Source organism: Medicago truncatula, chromosome 7 (genome assembly GCF_003473485.1).
Source record: "Medicago truncatula cultivar Jemalong A17 chromosome 7, MtrunA17r5.0-ANR, whole genome shotgun sequence".
NCBI lineage: Eukaryota > Viridiplantae > Streptophyta > Magnoliopsida > Fabales > Fabaceae > Medicago > Medicago truncatula.
In genome coordinates, this window is record NC_053048.1 from 41,974,989 (window position 1) to 41,999,474 (window position 24,486).

At 31.1% G+C, this 24,486-nt stretch overlaps 2 protein-coding genes across 2 annotated transcripts; both read right to left on the reverse strand.

Annotated features, from left to right (window-relative positions):
• Window positions 1-8,086: 8,086 nt before the first annotated feature.
• Window positions 8,087-11,969, reverse strand: LOC11427803 (uncharacterized). The gene is made up of 3 exons (XM_003624928.4): window positions 10,642-11,969; window positions 9,983-10,132; window positions 8,087-8,534 (listed from the first exon to the last, which is right to left on the reverse strand). The coding sequence occupies exons 1-3, from the start codon at window positions 11,965-11,967 to the stop codon at window positions 8,175-8,177; spliced, it is 1,836 nt and encodes a 611-aa protein (XP_003624976.3). The 5' UTR covers window positions 11,968-11,969; the 3' UTR covers window positions 8,087-8,174.
• A 6,407-nt stretch (window positions 11,970-18,376) lies between these two features.
• Window positions 18,377-21,097, reverse strand: LOC11418107 (F-box protein At2g26850). Its single transcript, XM_003624930.4, has 5 exons — window positions 20,099-21,097; window positions 19,876-19,955; window positions 19,420-19,592; window positions 19,046-19,120; window positions 18,377-18,851 (listed from the first exon to the last, which is right to left on the reverse strand). The coding sequence occupies exons 1-5, from the start codon at window positions 20,765-20,767 to the stop codon at window positions 18,664-18,666; spliced, it is 1,185 nt and encodes a 394-aa protein (XP_003624978.2). The 5' UTR covers window positions 20,768-21,097; the 3' UTR covers window positions 18,377-18,663.
• Window positions 21,098-24,486: the final 3,389 nt, after the last annotated feature.

The window sequence follows — 24,486 nt, forward strand, 5'->3', positions numbered from 1 at the left end:
AAAAAGAATTTAGAAAATGTTATGTCTTTGTTCTAGCTCTATGGTGACACAGCTGGCCAACATGTTGATCCTCAAAAATGTATATTTTACTTGGCTTAAATATGATTTTCGTCATTATAATTTGGATCAGTTTTGATTTTCGTCCCTGTAAAAAAAAAAGTTTGAAAAACATCCTTGTAAAATTTTTTTTGTTTGAAACGGTCTCTGACCCCACTAAAACGTTGAAGTAACATAATTTTTGCCACGTGGCAGTTGCTGACTGTGCAACTTGTGCCACGTGGCATGCCGCATAATATTAAATTTTTAAAAATAATTTTAAAATTCTAAAAAATATATATATATATATATATAAAAAACATTTTAAAAAATCTGAAAAAAATTTAAAAATATTAAAATTATTTTTATCATATAAAATTATAAAATCTGAAAATAAATTTTCAAAAATAAATGAAATGATTTTTTTAATTTTTTTTAAAATATGAAGAAAAAAATATAATTTTCAAATTAAAAAAAATTAATAGTCGAAAATTTAATTTTAACAGTTTTTTTCGAATTTTTTTAATGATTTTTGAATTTATTTTCATATTTTTTTAATTTAAAAAAATAATTTTCAAAACTTTAAAAATAATTTTAATTTTTTAATTACGTGGACTGCCACGTGGCAAAACTCATGCCATATCATAAACAATGTGGGGCCAGAGACCTTTTTCAAACAAAAAAAAATTTAGAGGGATGAAAATTATATTTAAGTCATTTTACTTTGATACTTTTTCAGCAATTAAAAACAAGAAATCTCTGTCATTTTTCCTATCATCAAGGCAAGTCTGTTTTGAGATTTTAAAAGACTGTTTTGATAGAAAAAATCTTGAAGATTTTAAAAGACTTTGTTGGATTGTATTGATTTTGTGAGATTTTAAAAGACTTTTTTTGAAAGACTTTTTACAATCAAGATTCTTTGCAAGATTTTAATAGATTCATGATATAGATTTTAAAGGATTTTAATGAATTTTAAAGATTTTAAAAGGGTCAATAAATTTAAAGATACAGTACAGACCAAAAAATCTCAAAAATAAAAGTACAGTTATAAATCAACCGAAAAAAAAACATTGAATCAATGAGTGTAATTTTTCTTCAAAAAAAAGACTATTAGATAATATACTACTAGCAGATTGATTAATCTTAAAAATTATGGACATATGATATCAAAATAAATAGACCTAAAAATAAGTTATGTTAATTTATTGATTATAATAATTTGATTGAAAAATGCATGTTACAGGTAGAAAAATGCAAGTAGAAAAATTATTATAATACCGATGAACGTAAAGTTGTGATTTTTATAATAATTTGATATATAGGTAGATGGTAAATTAACCACAAGATTATACAATACATTCTTTTTTTTAATGAACGTAAAAGTTATGTTAAGAAAAATGCAAGTTAGAGGCATGATGATTTCGACAATAAGTTTGTCAAACAAAAAATATATAATATGTCGTTGTTACAGTAGAATATAAAAGAATTTGGAAAAAACGTAAAAAAAAAAAAAATGAATTTGGAAGAGTATTACAAAATCTCAAGGCTATGTGTGGGAGATAGAAAAGTCTCAAGGTTAGGTGTGAGATTGTTAGTAGGTACATTTTATACCAAACAATCTCACAAAATTCATTACTCACAACAATCCATTAAAATCCGTAGAGTTTTGAATACCAGTAGACAATTTTTAAGTTATGCAAAATCTCAATTGAATACCACTTGATTTCATTGGACTCATTAAAAAATCATGAAAATCCTAATTGAATACCACAAGAATGTTTTATATTCCTTAAAAATTTTGATTGAATACCACAAGACTTTTATAAAACAAAAAAGTCTTTTAAAATCTATTGAAATCAGGGGCGGTCGCCCGGGCTCGATCAATAATTTTTGCACATTAGACCCAACCCAAAAGCCAATTAACACACTTACAAAAAGAAAAATTTGGGTAATCTGAAAATTCTCACACGCAAATAGGTCTCGGAATTTTATTTAGCACACTATTGACGGATTCATCTCTCTTATTTTAACGGATTAATTGTTCAAATTGACCTTGTAATATAATCCTCTATTCCAACATAAATCTGATAAACATTGTGCCAAATTTTCATAATTATTCTTAATGTTCTTCACCTTAATTAATCTTATTTTTTGAATTAGCTTAAGTTACTTAACTAATTCAACAATTAAGAAGGGGAACAAATTAAAGATGACTTAAACAGTGGATGAATGTAAATCCCCTATGAGTAGGCTTGTGTGTTAGAGACTCTGGTTTAATGTATAAAAATAGAACAACGAAATTAACAAACAGTACATTAATCATTCAATAAAAAAAAAAACAGCCCAAACAAATAAACTATATTCAACTTGTGTGGGGTCTAAATTATTGTGGGTGTTACAAAACCAAAAAGTCTACAAAAGGTAGCAAGTCTTAGATCTCAACCATTCAAAAATTTTAATATTAAATGAATGGTTAAAAGGTCACTTTTCCTATGATGAGAAATGATTAACCTTTCCCATATGAAATGCTACCATTTTTTTCCTTTAACTTATTCGGTTTTTTATACGGTCTACTCCGTTCGGTGAGTTCCGTGGCCTCTTGACATTTTTTTTTTTTAATCTGTTCTTCATGCATTTTTTAGTTTAGTTTTATTATTTTGCATTTTAATTTATTCTTTTGTCGTTTGTTTTTATTGCATGGATTTTATAATGTATATTTAGCATTAATGTAAATTTATCATGCATATTTATTTTTTCGCAGATTTTAGAATGTATCATAGGCTTTAATGTAATAGTTGTAGGTGTGTGTGTATGCTTTACTTTTCATGCTTTGTAATTTAGGTCAAATGTTCTCGTGGTGGTCCAACGCCACCATAAAGTACCTACGCTTTACTATTATGCTCCGTTAGTTTATATTTTACTTCAATCATTTATAAAAAACAACAAAAACATGTAAATAGTTCAATAATCACAAAAATATTTTCATAAACAAACCTTGATCCTAGATCGTCTTTTTATTTTATTTATTTTCTTAAATCAAACATTAATCAATCTAATTTTATCATGAGTCTATTTTCTTTAATATTAAAAAACACAAACAAATACTCATTTGCCACTTTGGCTTCTTTCCTTTTAAAACTTTTTTCAAAACTAATAAAAAACACACAACCAATCAAACGTCAATTTTTAGCACAAAAAGTAAATGAAATCAAGAGGTTCCCGTAGAGTACTACGGACATAAATGGTGCTAATACATTCCCTTTATGTAACCAACCCCCGAACCCTAAATCTTTTCAAAATGGGGTAGCTTTGAACTTTTTTCCCCTTTTTCTTAAAATTAAATGTTCAGTCGTGAAATAATTAGTGAGTCAAAAGTTAATCAAATAGCCTTGATGCAATTTTAAACTTCTAGTTCCATTCATGTTAAATAAAAAAAGTGAACAACCAAAAAAATAGAGTTTGAATAACTTATTGTGAGAGAAAGTTTTTGGAGATGCTGAGAAGCCATTGCAATATCTAAAATTCAAAAATAGTCCTTACTAGAATCACATGTTCCCTCACTAAGTAACTCTAATTGTCTGAGATTTTAAAATGGAACCAATACCATGGTTAATTCCTGTATCTGTGTACAATAGTAATATTTAAAGTGAATTAAAAGCAACTAGTGATCAAATTAATTAAAAGAAACATAGGCAGTGCTGCAATGAATTATTCTGTTGTCTCACATTTGGGACCAAACACTATCCGAGATTGGCAACCTATATACAAACAATAAACACCAACTAGCAAACACGGGGTTTTGGGTGACTCACCTGTGAAGTGAGTATGATCATAGATAAATTCTCACACGTTTCAGGGTTGAATAAGTGCCACTGCATTAAGAGAATAACAATATAGGAAGAAGATTTGTGGGACATGTGGTTGAAGGAACAATGGAATGTTTTTAATTAATAACTGTTGATTTTTGTACATGTGTCACCAATCTAAAGAAAACTGGAGCATATATGGATGGGATCTAGGGATGGCAATTGAATCCAGATCCAATGGATACCTGCAAAAAATATCCACAATGGGTAGGGTAAAACCCCGCTTTTATGGGTCTGGGAAAGGGTACGGGTAATACCCACAAAATTAAATGGATATGGGCACGGGTAAGGGTACTATACTGCCCAGACCCGCAACCGCATATACATATTTATATAATATCATAAATTATTTATTTATTTTCTATATATAAATAATTAATTTATTTAACTATTTAAGCCTAAACCTAAACTTAAACCAAACAACTGCTTATTACAATAACAACTCCATCATGTCGATGTATAATTTTTTAGGGATATTTTGGATGTTTTTTATTTGACTAAATACCACGATTCATATTATTTTATGAGTTAATTTTAAAAAATTGGGATCGTAGTTTTATTTCATTTGTGATTTTTGTTTTTGTTTTTTCATAGTTAAAGTGCGGGTATGGACACTTAGGTACCCATATGATATGGGGAAGGGGACTAAAGTTGTTGTCTCTGAGAGTACGAGTATTTTTTATAAATGCGGGTATGGGGACGGGCACTGTAGTACCCTACCCATTAAGCACCCATTGCCATCCTTGTCGGGATCCAATAATATTTAACATTAACCAAAATCTATTCTATCAAGCATTAGCTTGGAACCGCGTGTAGCTTTCAGTGTCTTTCCATAATAAAAGAGAGAATGTATAGCCCAACAATAACTACATATTTAATACTGCAACGAATAAAAATAAAAATACCCAACTGGATAGTTAATATTGTAGTTCAAAAATAAAATAAATTTTATAAATAAATAAAGTAAATTTTACAAAGTTTTCATAACTGGATTTATTAACAAAAATAAATAGATAAAATAACACTACAAAATTATAAGCTGACATTGTTCATTTACTTCATCTATAAGCATCTCATGAATAACATTCTCTCCAAACCAACGACAACCACCACCACCACAGAAAATAGTCCTTCTACGACGATCATTAGGGTCTCTGGTCCATCTACCAGCTCCAATATAGGCTTTGTCACGAGAACTGAAAATCATTTTTTTAAGTGAAGTTGCAGTCATCAATAAGTCACTAGCTAACTCAATAACATTTATGGAGCCAACACAACCATGAAATTCCACATGTTTCAAATAGTTATGAGAAAACCCCTTATATTCTCTTTTTTGTCTCTTAAATCCAACTATATGTGAATGTTCCCAATGTAGATTTCTAATCTGAAAATTGAAAAATAACGATCATAGTATTACATATATGAAAATTTTACAATTTCATTACGCATTGTATAACAATGTTACTATTTTGCTATATATTTATGACTTTCAAATGTAACAAACTCAACAAATCATATTTATCTATTTCAACGACAACAATAATATAACAAATGTAACCAAAATTCTTATCTCATGATAAATATCATATCATTCAAGCATTTCATTCATACAACTTCACTTAGTTATATAAACATAGTCACCACAATTCTTAAGACAATTGGTTCAAGAAACGTTTTTGACCAAAAACCATATCAAGTGGCCACCGGCCAACATTGACAAACTCCAAGACAAAACGACATAGACAAGTTGAAAACCTTCAAACAATCTTAATCGACAATGTATTCGTGAAGTTAAGTCGCCTCCGGATCATTAACATTAACCCAAGCACAACTTAAGTTCATATGAAAATCCCATTTTCACAACCTTTCACATTCCCACCCGAAATATCACTTTTACATGATTAAGATGTTTGGCCACTCTTACAAGTACTACCTAAGTCTATATGAACTGTAGGTTCAACTTGGAAGCTTCATTATTTTAGAAAAGTTGTTTTCGACAAAGTTTGAAATTCCCAAAATTTCCCAAGTTAAGACTCAAATCAAGAATTTCAAGTATAGGAAAGCAATCATTGTTCTAGTAGATTTTAGGGGATTAATAGTAGTTAAACATGCTTAAAGAATCTTTTAAGAAAGCTTGGATTGGTCCCCAAAGACTCGGAACAAAAGATCAAAGTGGCTGAAACTGAACATGTTCGCTTAAGCGACCACCTGGTTCGCTTAAGCGAACGAGTTACAGTAGCAAAACACTTTGTTTGCTTTCTGGTCGCTCACCAGTTCGCTCAAGCGACCACATGTTCGCTTAAGCGAACGAGTTCCAGTAGCTACCAGAAAACTTCGCTTACTAGTTCGCTCAGGCGAACTGAACCCAGAAAAAGTATGAATGTTCGCTTACCAGGTCGCTTAAGCAAACCTCTAAGCGAGCCTTCACAGGTTTGCAGAAAATATTACGGGTTTAGACCCCCTTTCACCCCAAATCCCCAATTTTGATCCCTCATTGCCGAAATGTGTTTCCAAAACATGTTTATAGGTCAATATGACTAAAAAGACTCACAAGACTCAATCAAGCTCGAAAACACTTGACAATTGGACCAATTCATCATTTTCACCAAAACACCAACAACATCTCATTTCTCAACAACAAATCAAGAATTATGCAAACCCAAGCCATGATTTATCATCAACAACATGACTAAACAACAACAGCAACATTGATCATGAAACATTTAACAATTCATCAACAACAGTGCATAATTCACCAATTGAGCATATTTTCACACATACCCATTTTCATATACTTTGAACATGTAATTCAACTAACACAATTCAATCATTCATAACTTCATACATCTAAACATGTTATCACAATTAGAGCATGAATTTCATCACATATGAACAATTAATCAATTCATCCAATTAAGCACTTATCATACAAATAATTGAAAATTACAAAAGTGATTATGATGAATTCTAACCCCCTTACCTTAGTAGGTTAATCTCCTAAGCTTAAGCTTCAATTTTGCTCCTAGCTTAACCCCAATACTTGATTCTTCAAGTCCTCTTCTCTCTAACCCTTTTCTCCTCTTGCTCCCACTTTCTCTCTCTATTCACTTCAAAATATCTTAGTGTAATGATAGTGTGAGGAAATTTCTCATAAGAGTATGTTTATATAGTGTGTCTCACAATTGGGCCTAACCCTCAATTTAATGGACTTAACCCATTTCTATTCAAACCAAAAATGTTTCTAACCGGTAATTCACTAATAACGATCAAGTAACGGTAAAATGTCATTAACGGTCACTAAACGGTAAAATCTTAGTTTTACTCTAGCAACTTAGTAAAATTGCTATTCTCACTAATCACTAAAAGTAATTCCCTCCAAAAATTATAATTTTACCCGTTCACACAAAATGACCAAAATACCCCTAAGTCCAAAATGACTAAAATACCCTCCTAACAAGGAAATCCATGAAAATGCACCCAATGAAGAATAATCACACACAAACACATAAAACACATAATAAAAGTAATTAAAATAAATCTAGCTAAAAATCAGACTGTTACACAAAACATTATTATATTTGGTTAGCTAAAAATCATTTGTTTAATTTTGGATATCTCCACATGTTCCCTCAATTGGACAAGATATGGGCAAGATTTTATAATTTCATCGAGTTCAAACTTAAGACTTGAGAAAGGGGTACACTTCAAAATCTTAAATCAACATCAAAAGAACAATCCAAATAGCTTAGTATCTCTATAAGCATTGATTAAAAATATTTTTCCTTATTGCTTGCACCACCTTCGTGCATTATCATCTCACTACAAGGCGGTATGCAAAACAACTAGTGCATGCTAAATGCAAGCCACATTTTTTTATTTTTTTTTGACAAAAGCAAGCCACACTTTTAAAACATATCTTAGAAAAGGGATATAAAATCACTATTTTGATGTAGTATCTAATAGTATTTAACATCCAAAAGACTGCCAAATAAATTGTGTCCCAAGCCGAAATATCACAAGTACCACCTCATCCAAACTATCTCAAAGAAAACTATAACCAAAATCCATTTTATCAACCATTAGCTTGGAACTGCGTATCTTTCAATAACAAGAGAGAATATATAGCCCAACAATAACTACATGTCTAATACTATATTGAATAAAAATAAAATTACCCAAAATGATAGTTAATATTGTAATTCATAAATAAAGTAAATTATACAAAGATTTTATAAATGGATTTATTATCAAAAATAAATAAATAAAATAACACTACAAAATTATAAGCTGGCATTGTTCATTTACTTCATCTTTAAGCATCTCGTGAATAACATTCTCTTCAAACCAACGACAACCACCATCACCACAGAAACGAGTGTCTTTACGACGATCATTTGCGTCTCTGGTCCATCTACCAGCTCCAATATACGCTTTGTCACGAGAACTGAAAGTCATTTTCCTAAGTGAATTTGCACTCCTCAATAAGTGACTAGCTAACTCAATAACATTTATAGAGCCAACACAACCACGGAATTCAACATATTTCAAATCGTTATGAGAAAACCCCGTATATTCTCTTTTTTGCCTCTTAAATCCATCTATATGTGAATGTTCCGGATGCACATTTCTAATCTGAAAATTGAAAAATAACGATCATAATATTACATATATGAAAATTTTACAATTTCATTACGCATTGTATAACAATGTTACTATTTTGCTATATATTTATGACTTTCAAATGTAACAAACTCAACAAATCATATTTATCTATTTCAACGACAACAATAATATAACAAATGTAACCAAAATTCTTATCTTTTTTAATTACAACAATATAACATCATTATAGAAATATTTGTTTAAGGGTATAACTGGAATAACAAAAAAAGTCAACCCAAAATCCCCTATTTTCTTTATATATATATATATATATATATATATATATATATATATATATATATATATATATATATATAGTATAGATTAATAAATTCTAAATATTTAATTATTAAATTAACTTTATTATGAATTAAGAATGTCCTTTCATTTTACATTTAACAAAACACTTCAATTAGCTTATAAACTATAAGTCATCAACCACCAAATTTTAGCTATAAACTACTAGTCATCATCAGCCATCATAAATTAACCGCTAGCTTATTATCCACTATATTTTTACCATCAGAGTCTTAATTTAATTATTGTTTTGAAATTAATCATACAGATTTCAATAAGTTGTAATATATTCCCACCTATGTTACACAATCCACATTCAAAACTTGTACAATTCAAATACACATTCAAGAATTATACTTCACTTTATAACTCAAAAAGTGAAAGTACAAATCTATTTTACTTCTTTGCAATTAACGATACAGGAGTTACTAATTGAGTTAAATTTAGGTTAATGGTACTTTACCCCCTGTAATATAGGTCATTTTTGGTTTTCCCCCTGTAAAATTTTTTATTTACCCCCTATAAATTTTATTTTTTTTGGAAGCGAAATTTTTTTATGACCTATTAAGGGGGTATTCGAAAAAAAAAATATTTTACAGGGGGTAAATCAAAAAAAAATATTTTACAGGGGGAAACAAAAAATGACCTATATTACAGGGGTAAAACACCATTAACCCTAAATTTTATATTCCTATTTTAGTGTACACAAAAAGAAAAAAATTGGTCAAAGTAATGACTGAATTATGCTTACCAAAAAATTACAATACATTGTCTCTTCAAACTGAATTATGCTTACCACACTATAAATTAAACAATTAATTTAAGAAAGTAAATAAAAAGATTACAATATTCATTTATTAAGTTATCAATCAAGATCATTATAAATCATCTGATGTGAATCTATCTGCAAAATTGTCTATTATTTTCTAATATAATATTAGATTTTAGTTTAAAAATTTATTGATACAGGCAAAATTGCAGAGAAAATAAAATAAGGTTCTAATTTATAAATTTCTTGATACATGCAGACAAACACATTTTAAATTAAGAAAATAAACTTCTAGTTCCATTCATGTTAAAAAAAAGTGAACAAAAAAAAAAATAGAGTTTGAATAACTCACTGTCAGAGAAAGTTTTTGGAGATGCTGAGAAGCTATTGCAATATCTAAAATCCAAAAATAGTCCTTACTAGAATCACATGTTCCCTCAATAAGTAACTCCAATTGTCTGAGATTTTGAAATCGAACCAAGACCTTCGTTAATTCCTTTATCTGTGTACAATAGTAATATTTAAAGTGAATTAAAAGCAACTACCGATCAAATTAATTAAAAGAGCAATGATAATTGAACAACTATTTGGTACAACCTTTTTGACAATCTTCATTTTCTCTCTTCTCATTGGTAAAAAACAATGGAGAGAGAAAGAGAAAGAGAGAATAAGAATATAGAGTTGTGTTATTTGAATATCCATTTATATGACAACTTTTGAAACAACCAAAATTTTATATAGAAAATGAGACATTGACACAAAAATCAAAGCAATAGAAAGAGAAAGTAAAAATAGAATGTGAGTATGAAAGAGAAAGTTGTCACATAGTTGTCAAAAAATGGTTGTTCAAATATCATTTCCCAAGAATGAGAATAACGTGAGTATGAAAGAGAAAGTTGTTTAAAAGTTGTCAACAAATATCATTTCTCTTAGAAGAAACCTAGGGACCAAACGCTATCCGAGATTGGCAACCTATATACAAACAATAAACACTGGTTTTGGGTGACTCACCTGTGAAGTGAGTATGATCATAGATAAATTCTCAATATGTGATAATCTTGCAATCGGATCAAGGAGGTGTGGTGTTTTCCTTCCCTGAGCTGCATCCCAGAAAACCTTCAATAACTTATGAGCCGTAATAGAAATTATCCTCGTGGTGTGAGCACTATATTCAAAGGATGAGAGATTCAATGCATCAATAGCTATCTCAGAAGGAGAGTCATCCGCCCAACCACAGTCAATTATTTTCAAATGACGCAACTTTGGACTGGTAATTTCTATTGAACTCATGCGCCTGCAGTTCTTAAAGGTGACATCTTCAAGTTGGAGACATTCGGAAAACAAATAAGGCAGGATGTACATGGATAGATTTTCAATTAGTCCATCAAACACAATTGTTGTTACGTTTTTCAATCCAGAAAACCCAACACGTTCAAAAAATTCACTACCTCTAAAGCTAAACTTGGATAACATATGAGCTTGAATGTTGACTGGGTGTACTAGAAAACCATCATTACAAGAATATTCGAAGGATGAGAGATTTGATGCAATGATAGTTAGACAAATTGAAAGGTCAACCCTACAGTTAACAATGTTCAAAGAAAGCAATGTTGAACGGTTTATTATCAGGTCAGAAAGGAATCGACAACCATCAAGGGTCAAGTCTACAAGATGGGTGCAATTGGAGCAGAGACTCTGAAGCAGTTTCGGCGTCACATTAATTAGATGCAACACAAGAGTTCTCAAATTATTGAATCCAGAGTGGTCCAGATGTTCTGCACTGAGGCAGTTTTGTAGGTGCAGATAAGTGAGAGAATCATTGCCAGATAAGAGAGTAGGGGGAAATATGTATGGGGGAAATATGTATGGCAAAACAAAATCAGATGACAAGAGAAGTTCAATTCGTTTGACACCCTTAGCAATTCCTTTGGAGATCAATCTATTAATGGCACCATTAATGGCATCCCCGTGTTCAGAATTTACTAATGGAAATTTGACTCGGATTGAACTGATGATGGGACCTTTATAATGGAGCATAAATTGATCCAATCTTGTGGTAAATTCAGATTGAAAGTGAAATATTTGAAAGAGTGGAAGGATGTTTGGTAAGTCTTGAAGTGTGTTATAGTCAAACATGGTATGAAGATCAAAGTTGAGGTCCGTCCTTAATCCCCATTCGTGAACCCATCGTTCAGACAATGCACTAGTTTTCACCAAATCCTTCAAAGCTAACTTGGAAAAGATATAAGATATAATAGAATCAGGCAACTCACTCTTGAGCTTCGTACACCTCTTCATTGGAGGCAACTCACTCTCAAGCTTTTTACACCTCTTCATTGCCGCTGCAAGCAATAATGAACACAGTTAGTATAATATATAGTAAATACTCCATCCGGTCCTTATTATAAAATGGACTAGATCCATCACTTACACACAATGAACTTAAAAACTCAATTGTTTCTTATAATAATAGAAGGAGAGTACAAGAGTGACAACATCTTTATCAGAAGAAGAAGAAAAAAAAAAAAAAAAAAAGACAACCTCAGAAGCACTAAAATCAACTCTCAAAACCAACTCCCCAGCAAGAGACCAAAGAGAGGGACACCATCATATGGGCGGCCGAGGGCTACTGGTACCAGAGTTTATACCCAGAACCACTTCCGATTCAAACTCAAAAAAATCCAAACCAGACGACACTTATAAACCCGCATTGAATTACCCCCATCTACATCATAAATCCCTAATTACAAATCGAAACCAAAACCCTAAATTTTAAAAAAAATCGCATGAATTTTACAATAATGCTACAACATGATGATTAAGTATCGCTTGGAGAGTAGAAGAGAGATAAGAGATACTTGAGAAAAGCAGCTTATCGTACCTGTTTCTGTTTGATGATGAACGACGTCTTGACTTGGTTTGGATGAAAACAATACCGTGACTGTGATGATGGGGAGTTATAGATTTATTTATAGTCGCAACAATTATCTATTATTTTTTAAGTTAACTCGAAAGCAAATTTTTTTTCCCTAATTTAACCTAACAACCCTATTGAATTTATCAAAATGTTAATTGTTATAAAAATCAAAATAAATCAATGGCTCATAATTTTTCTGCTTAATTTTACTAAACAAATCCTCCTATTCTTATCCATAACAAAAAAAACAGCACATCACTCCTAATATTTTCTTTTATTAAAAAACAAAACAAAATCATTTTCAAAATAAATATCAAGAATCGCTCCTATTTTGAAAAAACAGATCGCTCCTATTAATCCAATCGTTGCTTAACAGATTATCCTATTTTCCTACCTCATATGATACGAATTTAAATAATATGAATTTAAATTCCTTTTTTTTCCTTTGATTCTTTACTAGCTACTTGGTTATGCTTTATATATCAACTTGAGCTACTCAATACCGTAAATTATATTCCCTATTCCCTTATATGTTTTCGTCCATCTAACTAATTCATTTCATACTTCTAATTCTATTTTAGAAAACATGGTCAGCAGAAACATTGAAACTCTTTTGTCGTATCACTGCCTAACTGATAAACATTTGAACACATATTCATTTAATGTAATTATTTTTTTGTTGCGGTTTATACATAACAGAAATTTAATTTCACTTTCATTCTTTGATAGGTCCTCTGGTGAAAAACCCAGTTTCAGAATATGACAAGGCAATCAACAACCTAAAAATGAAGTACAGAACATACATCGTCAAGTATGACTTCGAGTGGTTGATTGCTTTGGTGCAAAATCGCATACTCACTCTCTAACATTAATAAAAAAGAATGAACCCTAATTGTTTGTCAAAGGAATTTCAGAGATATCAATTCTATACTATATATTTTTTGCTATATTATATGTCAACAATATAAATGTTTAAAATAGTGTTGTTTTTTGCTTCAATCTATATATCAATTTCAAAATAAATAGTGGTGTTTTTTGTTATCTGCCTATGAAAAATAGTTGTGCAAGGACATTGAAAATACCAACAATTTTGCATATTTCATTGGAATGTATTGCGCTCTCAAGTTTTTTAGTAACCGAGTTTCTGTCATATTGTTTTGCTGGTTATAAAATGAATTTGCATTGTGCATCTGCACTGCATGGGTGTTAATTTAAATAAATATTGTAGATTTTGTTGCATGTTAATAAGTGTAGGGTGTGTGGCTGTTTCTCGCTTTTGTGTGCTGTCTTTAATCTCTATACCTTTTAGTGGTGTCTTGATTTGTTTGAATATAAAAGGCACATCCGTCAACAACATTGTTCATAAGCCACATATTTTCCTAATCATGAATATTGGTTCTAACCTGTTTGTGAGTTTGTCTTAAGTGTTTTTTTTTTTAAATTATGGTAGGTCTTGCCTGAGACAGTGTGATAAATATTTAATGACGGAATTTAAAACAACTATAATAAACAAATAATTTAAAAAGACCATCTGCCTGCTTGCTCATGATTTTGTTGTTTTCATCAGGGTATCGTATGCTTGCCAAGAATGTTTGGCGGTGATTTTGGAGATCGAATTGGACGTTTTGCAACATTGACTGATCCAAAAGGCAATCAATTTGAGGTCTTGGTCAATAGCATTTATGGTGACTTTTTTTTTTAACAAAGGGATGGAAAGCAATTCGCGACTTTTATGGGATTGGTCTAGGAGCGTGGGTTACTCTAATTTTTGTTGGTGTGTGACGATTTGATATGGTGTTAACTGATAGGTTTCACAAGACTATTAACTATCTCGTTTTTGATCCACCCGTGCATTTCCTTATTGACAGAACTAATATGCAGAAAACTTTCAACTAGCATCTCCCGCCGATAACATCTCTTCTCTCTTATCGTCGCAATATAAGTGACATGTTTATAGATTCCCCAAAAAAATTATCTGAATATGATGTTACAAAGGGTTGTTTGGTTTGATACACTTTTCATATAAACATGATTTGCAATGACTATTAACAAGAGTCAAGGTTAGTTTTTGAAAAATGTTGGTGTTTATCTACTTCTCCTGTTTTTTCACATGGACAATTGTACGTCGCAATATCGAGGGTTACTTCAAGGGATGATTTAAAGATATTGATCAATGATGAGGACGGCCAAGATACTGATGTGACATCAAATGTGGTCTACATCAAATATGTAGCACTTTGTTTTGTAGTATTGTTGTTATTGCATATCATTATTTTTATGTCGACAGACGTTGGATTTTCTTTTCTTCAATAAACTATGTCATTAAATTTATATGTTATGTTACCGTAACAGGGTCGATGTCATGGAAATTGTTTAATATGGTACAATAAAAACGTCTGTGCCGATTTATTTTATGAATTGAATTATACTATTATTTCGATTCAAGTAAAGTATTTACTTTCATATTTGCACTATATTTGTTCTTTTGTATGACGCGTGCGTTAGCACGGGTCAATGGTATAGTACAGTAGTGTTATATATAACTCTCCAAGGTTTATCTTCATATTTTGCAATTGGAGTATTAAATATGTATTTTTCTCAACATTTTTAAACATGTATTTTCATTTTTCTATATATGAGTAAACAATAATTATCGTCCGTCCTCGTGAGCTTAGCTCAGTTGGTTGGGACAATGCATAAAATATGCAAGGTCTGGGCGACTACCAAAAAGAAACAATAATTATCGCCCTGATTTTCTTCTCTAGGGATTATTGGTTCGTCTTAATAAACAAATCACTAACAATTCAAGCCTATATTTTCATCTTATGTTAAATCTGTTTTCTAAAGACAAGTTTCTCTCTTATATTTCATGTTTTCTTTCAGAATACATGAATGTATTTCAATAACAACCAAGTCTATTCTCATGGTTGATTGTCATTGAAATCCTTTAAGTGCGAAACTTATGGCCTAGACTTTACAAAACTATTCATTTGGGGGTGTTCGCATTAAGTTTTATTTTGTCTTGTCTAATCACATTTGTTCCAATATCAATCTTCATCTTTCGATCCATTGATTGATATTTGAAATATGAATTAAAAGTGACGAGATTAGATTAGAAAATGAATTTAAATAAAACTAAGTTTTAGGCTTGGTTTGATAGGATTTAGTCATTAGACTCATCCAACAATCCAAAGACTTGGAAGGTCTACTCACTTATGTTCATTGTAGACAAAGGAAGTAAAATAAAGGCTAAAATATAATTTTGGTCCCTGCAAATATGTCTCGTTTTGGTTTTAGTCCCTGACTCCACTTTTGTGATGATTTGCACACGTGGCACATGATGGCTGAACCCATTTATTAGAGAAATAGTCCCTGCAAAATCTTTTGATTTTGAAAATAGTCCATTTTACAGGGACTAAAACCAAAACGAGGCATATTTGCAGGGACCAAAACCATATTTGAGCCTAAAATAAAAGATTTGAAATATAAAGACATGAAAGTAAATTGTTGAATATAAAATGCTAGAATGTAAAGAACAATGAAAATAAAGAACAAGAAAGTAAAAGTGCAAAAAATATAATAAGAACTTCGAACAAAATGCCAAGACTTTGATTGCAAAAGTATATCAAGTACACAATGATTCAAGATGAATTCTATGTCTGATATGAGCCCTATTTATAGCCTATAACCTTAGACAAGACATTAGACTATCATTACATGGCAATAATGGGTAGAAACCAAGAGTTTGTAATAAGAAACTCTGACTGCAACACGCGCACGGTCGTGCTGATGAAGCACACGACCATGCTTGATAACAAAAACGGCTAGAACTGGGAAATGAAGGAGCGCACGGTCGTGTGGTGAGGCGCACGGTCCGTGCGTGTGTCTTGCACTTGTGAGGCACGATTTAGGCATCAGGGGCGCACGGTCAGTGCAATGGGACGCACAACCGTGCACGATAAAAGTAGCTTGAAACTTTATTTTTTTCTTCTTTATTCTTCCCTTCTTCATCCATGCTATTTCTCAAAGACTGGTTTTACATTATTTTTGATCATGAAATTAAAACAAACCATTTGAAGTAAACTAGTCCTAAAATGAGACTTAAACACACAAAATCTTATTGAAATGAACACTTAAAAATCACAACAATTATGACTTATCATGAAGAAAGGATTAAAGAATAGTTGAGAGAGCACTATTACACAAGCAAGAAGATGAATTTTTCTTGACTTACATCTCCACTTGATCGTATTGCTTCACATAACATTCTCATGTCACACCCTCAACTTTTAGGTCATGGTTAGCATAATTGATTTTGCTTGTAGAATTGATTCTACTTGAAGCTATAATTTGTAGTTTTTGGTTTCTACAATTGACTTTAGCCTTAAATTCATCGATAAATCCACTTTTACATAAAAACATCCAAACATAAATCACTTTTCATTCAATCCACTTTCATCCAGAATCAATTTTAAAAAATCAATTCACTCAAAATCAATTCTGATAAAAGCTTACCCAAACATACACAAAATAAGTTTTAGAATTAGCTTATCACATATGTTATTTCATGAAATACTAGATTGAGACATGATATAACATAAACATACAATTATCCAATTAAGTGTCTTATCCGGGGAATTGGATCATCTCCTTCTCTCTCCTTCCTCAAATCTTAACCATAATAAGTTTTAAAATTAGCTTATCATATATGTTATTTCATGAAATACTAGATTGAGACATGATGTGACATAAACATACAATTATCCTATCAAGTGTCTTATCCGGGGAATTGGATCCTCTCCTTTAAAACTGTCTCCTTCTCTCTCCTTCCTCAAATCTTAACCATTAGATCAATCTAACGGTGGACATATTAAAATACAAAATTAACTCAAAAGATACTAATTTTGTTTAGGACCGGGAAGGAGAGAAGAGTGAAGGAGATGATCCATATCCCAAAATATGCCCTAAAACTCTTAATTTTTTTTTCAAGCTTTTTGGTTTAATTTGTGAAGAGGCTAATCTTCATGTCGTGTAGAACCATAATGAGCGATAAAGCTCTCATGAGGAATGTAGGTTGTTACATTCTCAAGGATGAATTTGAATTTAGGATCTCTAGTTAAGTTGGAAGAGACTCGAACCATCTTATATGAGCGCTCTTGAGCAATTTTAAACTTGAAACAGATCAAATTTATCTATTTTCGTGAATCAAGTGGAATCATTTTAAAAGATTGATTATTGCATGTTCAATAAGAGATAAATTTTGAGGCACATTATTGGCACAATGATTAGCGTTCATAGTTAACAAAAACTTGAAACTCAGATTCTCTATAGTCTGTAGGTGGTCTAGTCTAATCTCAACTGTTTAATTATATCTAACAACGACCATGAGTATTATTCTCCCATTCATTGGGATTTATATTCAACAATAGAGATTTGACTAGATCGAGTTCTAGCACTCTAGAGCATTCAAATTGGTCGTCTTAGACCTGCGTGACTTGTGTTTTCATTGTCATATTTCAGTGTTTCTAAGATTTTGACCATCTCATATTATTATACAACATAAGGAATTTATTTTGGTGATCTTAGTATTAAAATCACTTTCATTTGTGTGAGATTCAATAAATTTTAATAGTGAGATCTTTAACATAATCTCTTATGTTAATTAATTCTAATATAAGAGGATACAAATTCATATTTTCAAGCATTGTTTTTTTCTGGTGAAGTTTTCAAAGCATTGTTTTGTTTGTTCAGCCTAACAAGACAGAAGCATCTTGGTCCTATATGATTAAAAGGTGATGATGACTTTAATTTATAAGCACAAGTGTGAACTGAATAGCCAATTTCCCTCACCACTTAGCATTGTCTTGCATAAGAAAAAACTAGCAAAAGCTAGTAGACAAAAAGAAAATAACAGTAACATATACACTATGCTTATGTAGTGGTACACGTTACTTTAAAACTGAAAAATTCATCCAATGTAAATTTTCCAATTTAGACCTATAGTTAGGAATGAGTGACATCATTCTTTGACAAAAACTAATCCTTTATGCCTTTACATTCACATTTTAGGAATGTAAACTAGTTTATTTACAAAGTTCTAAAGTTATTTAATCATGCTATTCAACATTTTTTGTTGGCCAAAGTTTCTTCCACTTTGTAATCTCCTCCTTGCTATGCAACTTTCTGATTCCCCCATAAAAACCTTCTATTTCATTTCCTTGTTCTCTATGATTTTTTCTGTTTATCATTGTTTGTCTCCATCTTGAGCCAGCTGTGTATTGTGTGAACTCCAAAATAACTGTGTCTGTCAGCAACATTTTTTGTTAGTTAATTAATCTAAAACTTTGGTTAGAAATATTAATACAAACCTTAAAATGTATGCTAGTGGATATGAAAAACTTTGTTTAATTTACTTTAGTACAAAGATACAATAAAGGAAAAACATAATTTAAGGGGAAAAGCAGAAGAATTAAAATGTATGCTAGTGGATATTCTTACCTTTATCGTGACATTGGCAATGGTTCCCATCACCTTGACATGTTTCCAAATGACCAATGACACTATACCACCAACCTATAACAAAATATTTTAAAAAATTTAAATTAGTGCATGATGATAATCAAGCATATCATGACAAAAAGTTTAAGAATGAGTCATATAATATATAAATTAGTCCAATCTATCACAAACATTGATAATAGTTAATATTCTAGGTCCCTCTTCAAAAAAAAAAAAAGTTAATATTCTAGGTATGTTAGGACCGACTTTTGTTTATCTACTGACATAAGCATTTATGCGACTATTTAGAAGAGGTTACATGTAGCAAACATGAGTTTTAAGATATTGCACAACAACTATAGGATGAGACATACCATAAGGGAACTCATTGTTTCTTCTCCACTGAATTTCAACATGATCTCCAGGCTTTAAGTCATCTAAGCAGTCAGAGATATGAAGAACATGTGAAGAAGAGTCAATAGGTGGTACTCTTAGCCTTTCCCATTTTATGTTTTCCTCAGTTGTCCATCTCCCATGAGGTGAGTACCTGTCAGAGAAAACATGAACTTCATATTTAGAGTTTAATGACCTTATCTACCTTTAAAAAAAATTGAAAAAAAAAAATCCTTCACTAAAATTTTAAAAGCATTTCAGTGTCTGACACCGGCACATGCCACTAACACAAGGGGTTCATTCAATTATTTTCATTTTCTTAAATTATTATTAGTGTTACATGTCCGGTTCAGAATTAAACCAAAAGGACAGTTAAAAAGACAAGTTGGTTGGCACCTAAACTCAACAATATTGAAGGAGTCAACTGTTGCACATACCTTGCTTGAAAGGTATCTGTTCTAGAGTCATAGCAAAGTTCAGCATCATAACATGAGAGCAGGAATCCAGCATGACCATTCTGAAAATGTAATTAAAATGTCAAAAAATTAAGTAACAAAATCCCTTAATTACAAGACAGAATGTTAATTAGTACTAATTTTTAAATCAGGGATTAATTATGAAAATAATTACTACTAAAATCTGCATGCAACCAATAATTACCTCACGGTTATAAACTTGAGCAGGGAACCAAAATTTTCCATTCTCAAGAGAAAGATAAAGAGCAGCAATTGAGTCATCTGGCCTTGACTTTATGTATTTTTCTGATTTTGATTTAATCCAAAAGAATGGAAGAAAAGCATGAAGGAAAGCAAGTACTGTTTTCTGATTTTTGTGTTGATTTGAATTCTTCTCTATGCTTTTGGAAGCTACATAACATTTCCATTGTCTATAAGCAGAATCACCTAAAATTTTGCCCCATTTCATCTTCATATGTTTCTCCCATAAATAATCACTTCTACATTTTTCCCTAAGAGATTTACACACTTGAGCCACATTGCATAATTCACTAGGTGAAAGTTTTTCAAGAATACAATCCAATGGTAAATCATGCAAATCCAAGAGAGAAGCTTTCTCTTCCTCTTCTTCTCTATACTCAACTTTGGACACCAAACAACTTTTGTTTTGTAATTGCATGCCAAGAGAAAATTGAAAAAAACTAAAAGGTAGAAAAATAGTTCTTGTTTTGAGCCTAGAAGCTAGGAAACTTAAAAGCTTTCCACAAAAACCATTTGACACAAGTTTTTTCACATTTGATGAGAGTGGTTTATTTATAAAGGATTTTGAAAGGATCATAACAAAGGAGACAAAAGATATAAGGATGTAAAACATTGTGATCGGAGAGGATTATATATCAAAAGTGTTATTAGAGAGGAAACAAGATCCACCAATGGAAGATGAGACTAGTGGTTTGGCAAAACCTATGGTTTTTGTCTTGAGAAGGACTTATGTAGACTACACAACCGACAAGCTTACAAAACAAACATCATCAAAGTATGATCCTTAAAAAAATGTTTTAAGCATCATCATATATAGTGATTTAACACAAAACAACCAAGAGAAGAAATGTGTGTATGGTTAGTGGAAGGCAGCTGTTATGTGGTTGATGATGGAAGAATATTGGAATGAGAAGGGAGGAGGATGCAAAGCATTATATATTTGGTTGGATTATTATATTGATTATGACATCTAAAAGAGATATGGTAGATAAAAATTCAAAAACAAATAAAATCATTTGTTTAATTTTGGAGATTGCCACATGTTCCCTCAATTGTACAAGATGGTATGGGCAAAGATTTTGTAATTTCAATCAGAGTTCAAACCTTATTGGAAATAGTTCAAAAGTATTCATTAATGCAATTTTAATAAATAATAATTTCTCCTTTAAAAAAAAAATATATTTACTTTTTCAAAGATAGTCTTGTGGAACTCCAAAGGCTTGGTCTAGTGGTAAAAAGACAGGTCTTGAATCCGAGAGAACCCGGGTTCGAGCCCCACTAGTGCCTTTGGAGGGAGGTAAATGTAATTACCTTTGTAAGTGCTCTTTGAGCCCGAAGGTCTTCCCTGCCTTGGACTGGGGCACCATCCCCTCACCCTAAAATTTTTGTAACCAAAAAAAAAAGATAGTCTTGTGGGGCATTAAGAGGAAGTCAAACTAACTCACCAAAATTATAATCGAGAAGAATCAAATTTAAGATTTTGAGGAGAACATGCTCCAAAATTTCAAACCAACATCATTAGGTCAATCCAAATAGGTTAGTATCTTTATACGCATTAGTTACTAATATTTTTTGATAGATGGATTGCAAATCAATTTGGTGAATACTAGTCCATCTTTTTTTTTTTTTTTGTCAGGAGTTCGAATCACATATCTTACATATATTATGCATTGTTATCGACTGATCTAAACTCACGGGAACACTAGTCCACCCTTTAACGAGAACCATATCATCCAAAAAAAAAAAATAGAACCGTATCATCATCCTTTCCTTTATTTATTTAATAGTAACGTGTTTTTTTATGAGTAAGAAGCTCAAATCTTGCTAGGAGATGCAAGGAAACATAATCCACGTGGATAAAGATAAATAATCCACGTGGGTAAAGATACGCAACAATGTCAATAATAGAACAAATGCATTAAAACACTCATAAAAAAATTGGAAAGGCTTAGGAAAACAATTTTAATTTAATGAGAAAAAAACATTGGTGTGTGAATTAAGGTCTACTTTACCATAACTTCTCTTACGTGTACCTTCATGGTGTGGTTGTGTAAAGAAGAAAAGAAAGGGACTGTTATCTGAAAATGAATGATGTGTTTTGAAGGATTTAATAAAAGAATTATTGAACAGGCTGGTGTGTGACAATGTGATTTGTCACATTAATTAGTTCACCTGTTTACTTTGCCTAACTTACCAAACTCTTGCATTGCTGCTTCCATCTAAATGATGCAGCAGACAAGGGATATTATTATGGGATTCACAATCAGTCCCTACTCAACAACCAAACTTGTGTCTTCAATTTATTGTTTCATAACTTTTTTTTTTAGTTGAGTTGGTCCCCTAGTAGTCAAAATATTGTTTTTTTCTTTTTTAAAATCTCGTTTCGCTTGTGTAAATTGGGTCATGTTAATTAGATTCAAAATATTTACTTAAAAACACCATTTTTTAGACTTTCAAAATTTTGATTACACACAAGTTTTAAAATATTTATATTATACTGAATTTCTTTTCTTAAATAGTGGCTAGAGGCATTAGTTAGTATTTTCTATAAAATTAAGGTTTATTTATATATTTTGTCCTTACAAATATGAATTACTTGAGTTTTATTTCTTAAATTTGATAATTCTTTCAATTTTGTCTTGCAAATAGTAATCACTTCATTTTTTGTTCCCGAGCCTATTTAATTTGTGCCACGTGACTAATTTGCTGACTTCTCACAGCTGATTAGGTAAGTCAGTTGTTGAGTCACAAAAATAAAGGAAAGACTAACGAAAATGCCCCTGAGGTTTCAGGCAAGTGCGCGAAATGACAAAATTGCCAATATCTTCTTAAAAAACCCAATCCTTAATGTTTTTCTTCATACTCTCCTCCCTTCATCTTCATCTTCAATCACCATTCCTATCGACCCTCCACCGTCTCACAATTGACAAACACAAGCAAACGGTCTCACTCTGCTTCACCTCGATCATCAACCTTCTATTTTCGCATCGTCATCGTTCAGTTGATTAAAACCCAAAAATTGATTGAACTCATTAACCCTTTTTTTGTGCCGATCAACCCCAACCCGAAATCCATAATTTGGTTTCTCTTCCATGAAAAGATCAAACCCAAAATTTGAAACGAATCAAACAACCCCAAAATCGAAATCAAACATCAGCCCTTCGACGAACTTGTGTTTTTCAAATTCATAACATGTGTTCATTGAATTAGTACTTCATTGAAATTGTGTTCAACAAAATCGAACAACCACATTTCCAATCCAGAATTCAAATTTGTGTTCTTCGAATTCGCTTGAAATTATGAAAATATTTGGGTCTTGATTTCTGAAAAATCTGAATTTTGGAATTAAAAAGAATTGGATTTGATTTTTTGATTTCTGAAAATAATTATTAAATTCGAATTGAAATAATTGAGATTTGATTTCTGAAAATTCTGGATTTTTGGGTTGATGAAACATGGAAGTGGAAGTATGATGAATATGAAGCTGTTGGATGCAAACTTATCTGAACGAAAGTGGAAGTATGATGAATATGAAGGGATTGGATGGAGACTTCTCTGAATGAAAGTGGATGAAGAATGGTAGGGAAGAAGATGGTATTTTTGTCATTTTTGCAAAGATTGGTTTCATTAAGGGCAAATTTGTCCATTTGTGTCATAAAGTCTGAGACATCATCCTCTTTTTCCAGTCAACATTAGCCAAGTCAGCTAATCACAGCCACATCAACGAGACTATGAGCTCATTAAAGGAAATATGAGAAAAATAAATTAAAGAATTGAAAAAAAAAGAGTAAAATATAGTTAAAAATATAATATAAAAAAATTAATATTTTATTGATATTATAAAACGAATTATAATTTAGGTCAATGTTTCTCTCTTCATAAATCGATTTATAATTTGAGAAAGATGGAGTATCAATATAGCACTCGACTTGAAATCATCCGTAATGTTCTAAAAGGAGGAGGTATATATACTCCCTCCGTTCCTTTTTAAGTGTCACTTTTGGAGAAAAATTTTGTTTCAATTTAACTGTCACTTTCAAAGTTCATTGCAACATTAAATATTGTTTTACCAATATTACCCTTAGTTATTTATTGTGGAGAGAAAAATATATAAAATGAGATATTAAATAAATAAAGTTATTATAGTAAAAATATGAAGTATTGTATCAAAAGTAGTAATATTTATTGATTGTATTTGTTTGTGTAAAATGTCAAAAAGTGACAATTAAAAATGATGGGAAAAGTACAACTAAACCAATGTTTATTGGCATCCGTCCTTGAATTTATCAATATAGATACTCTACTTGAAATCAACTCATATTTATTGCTATG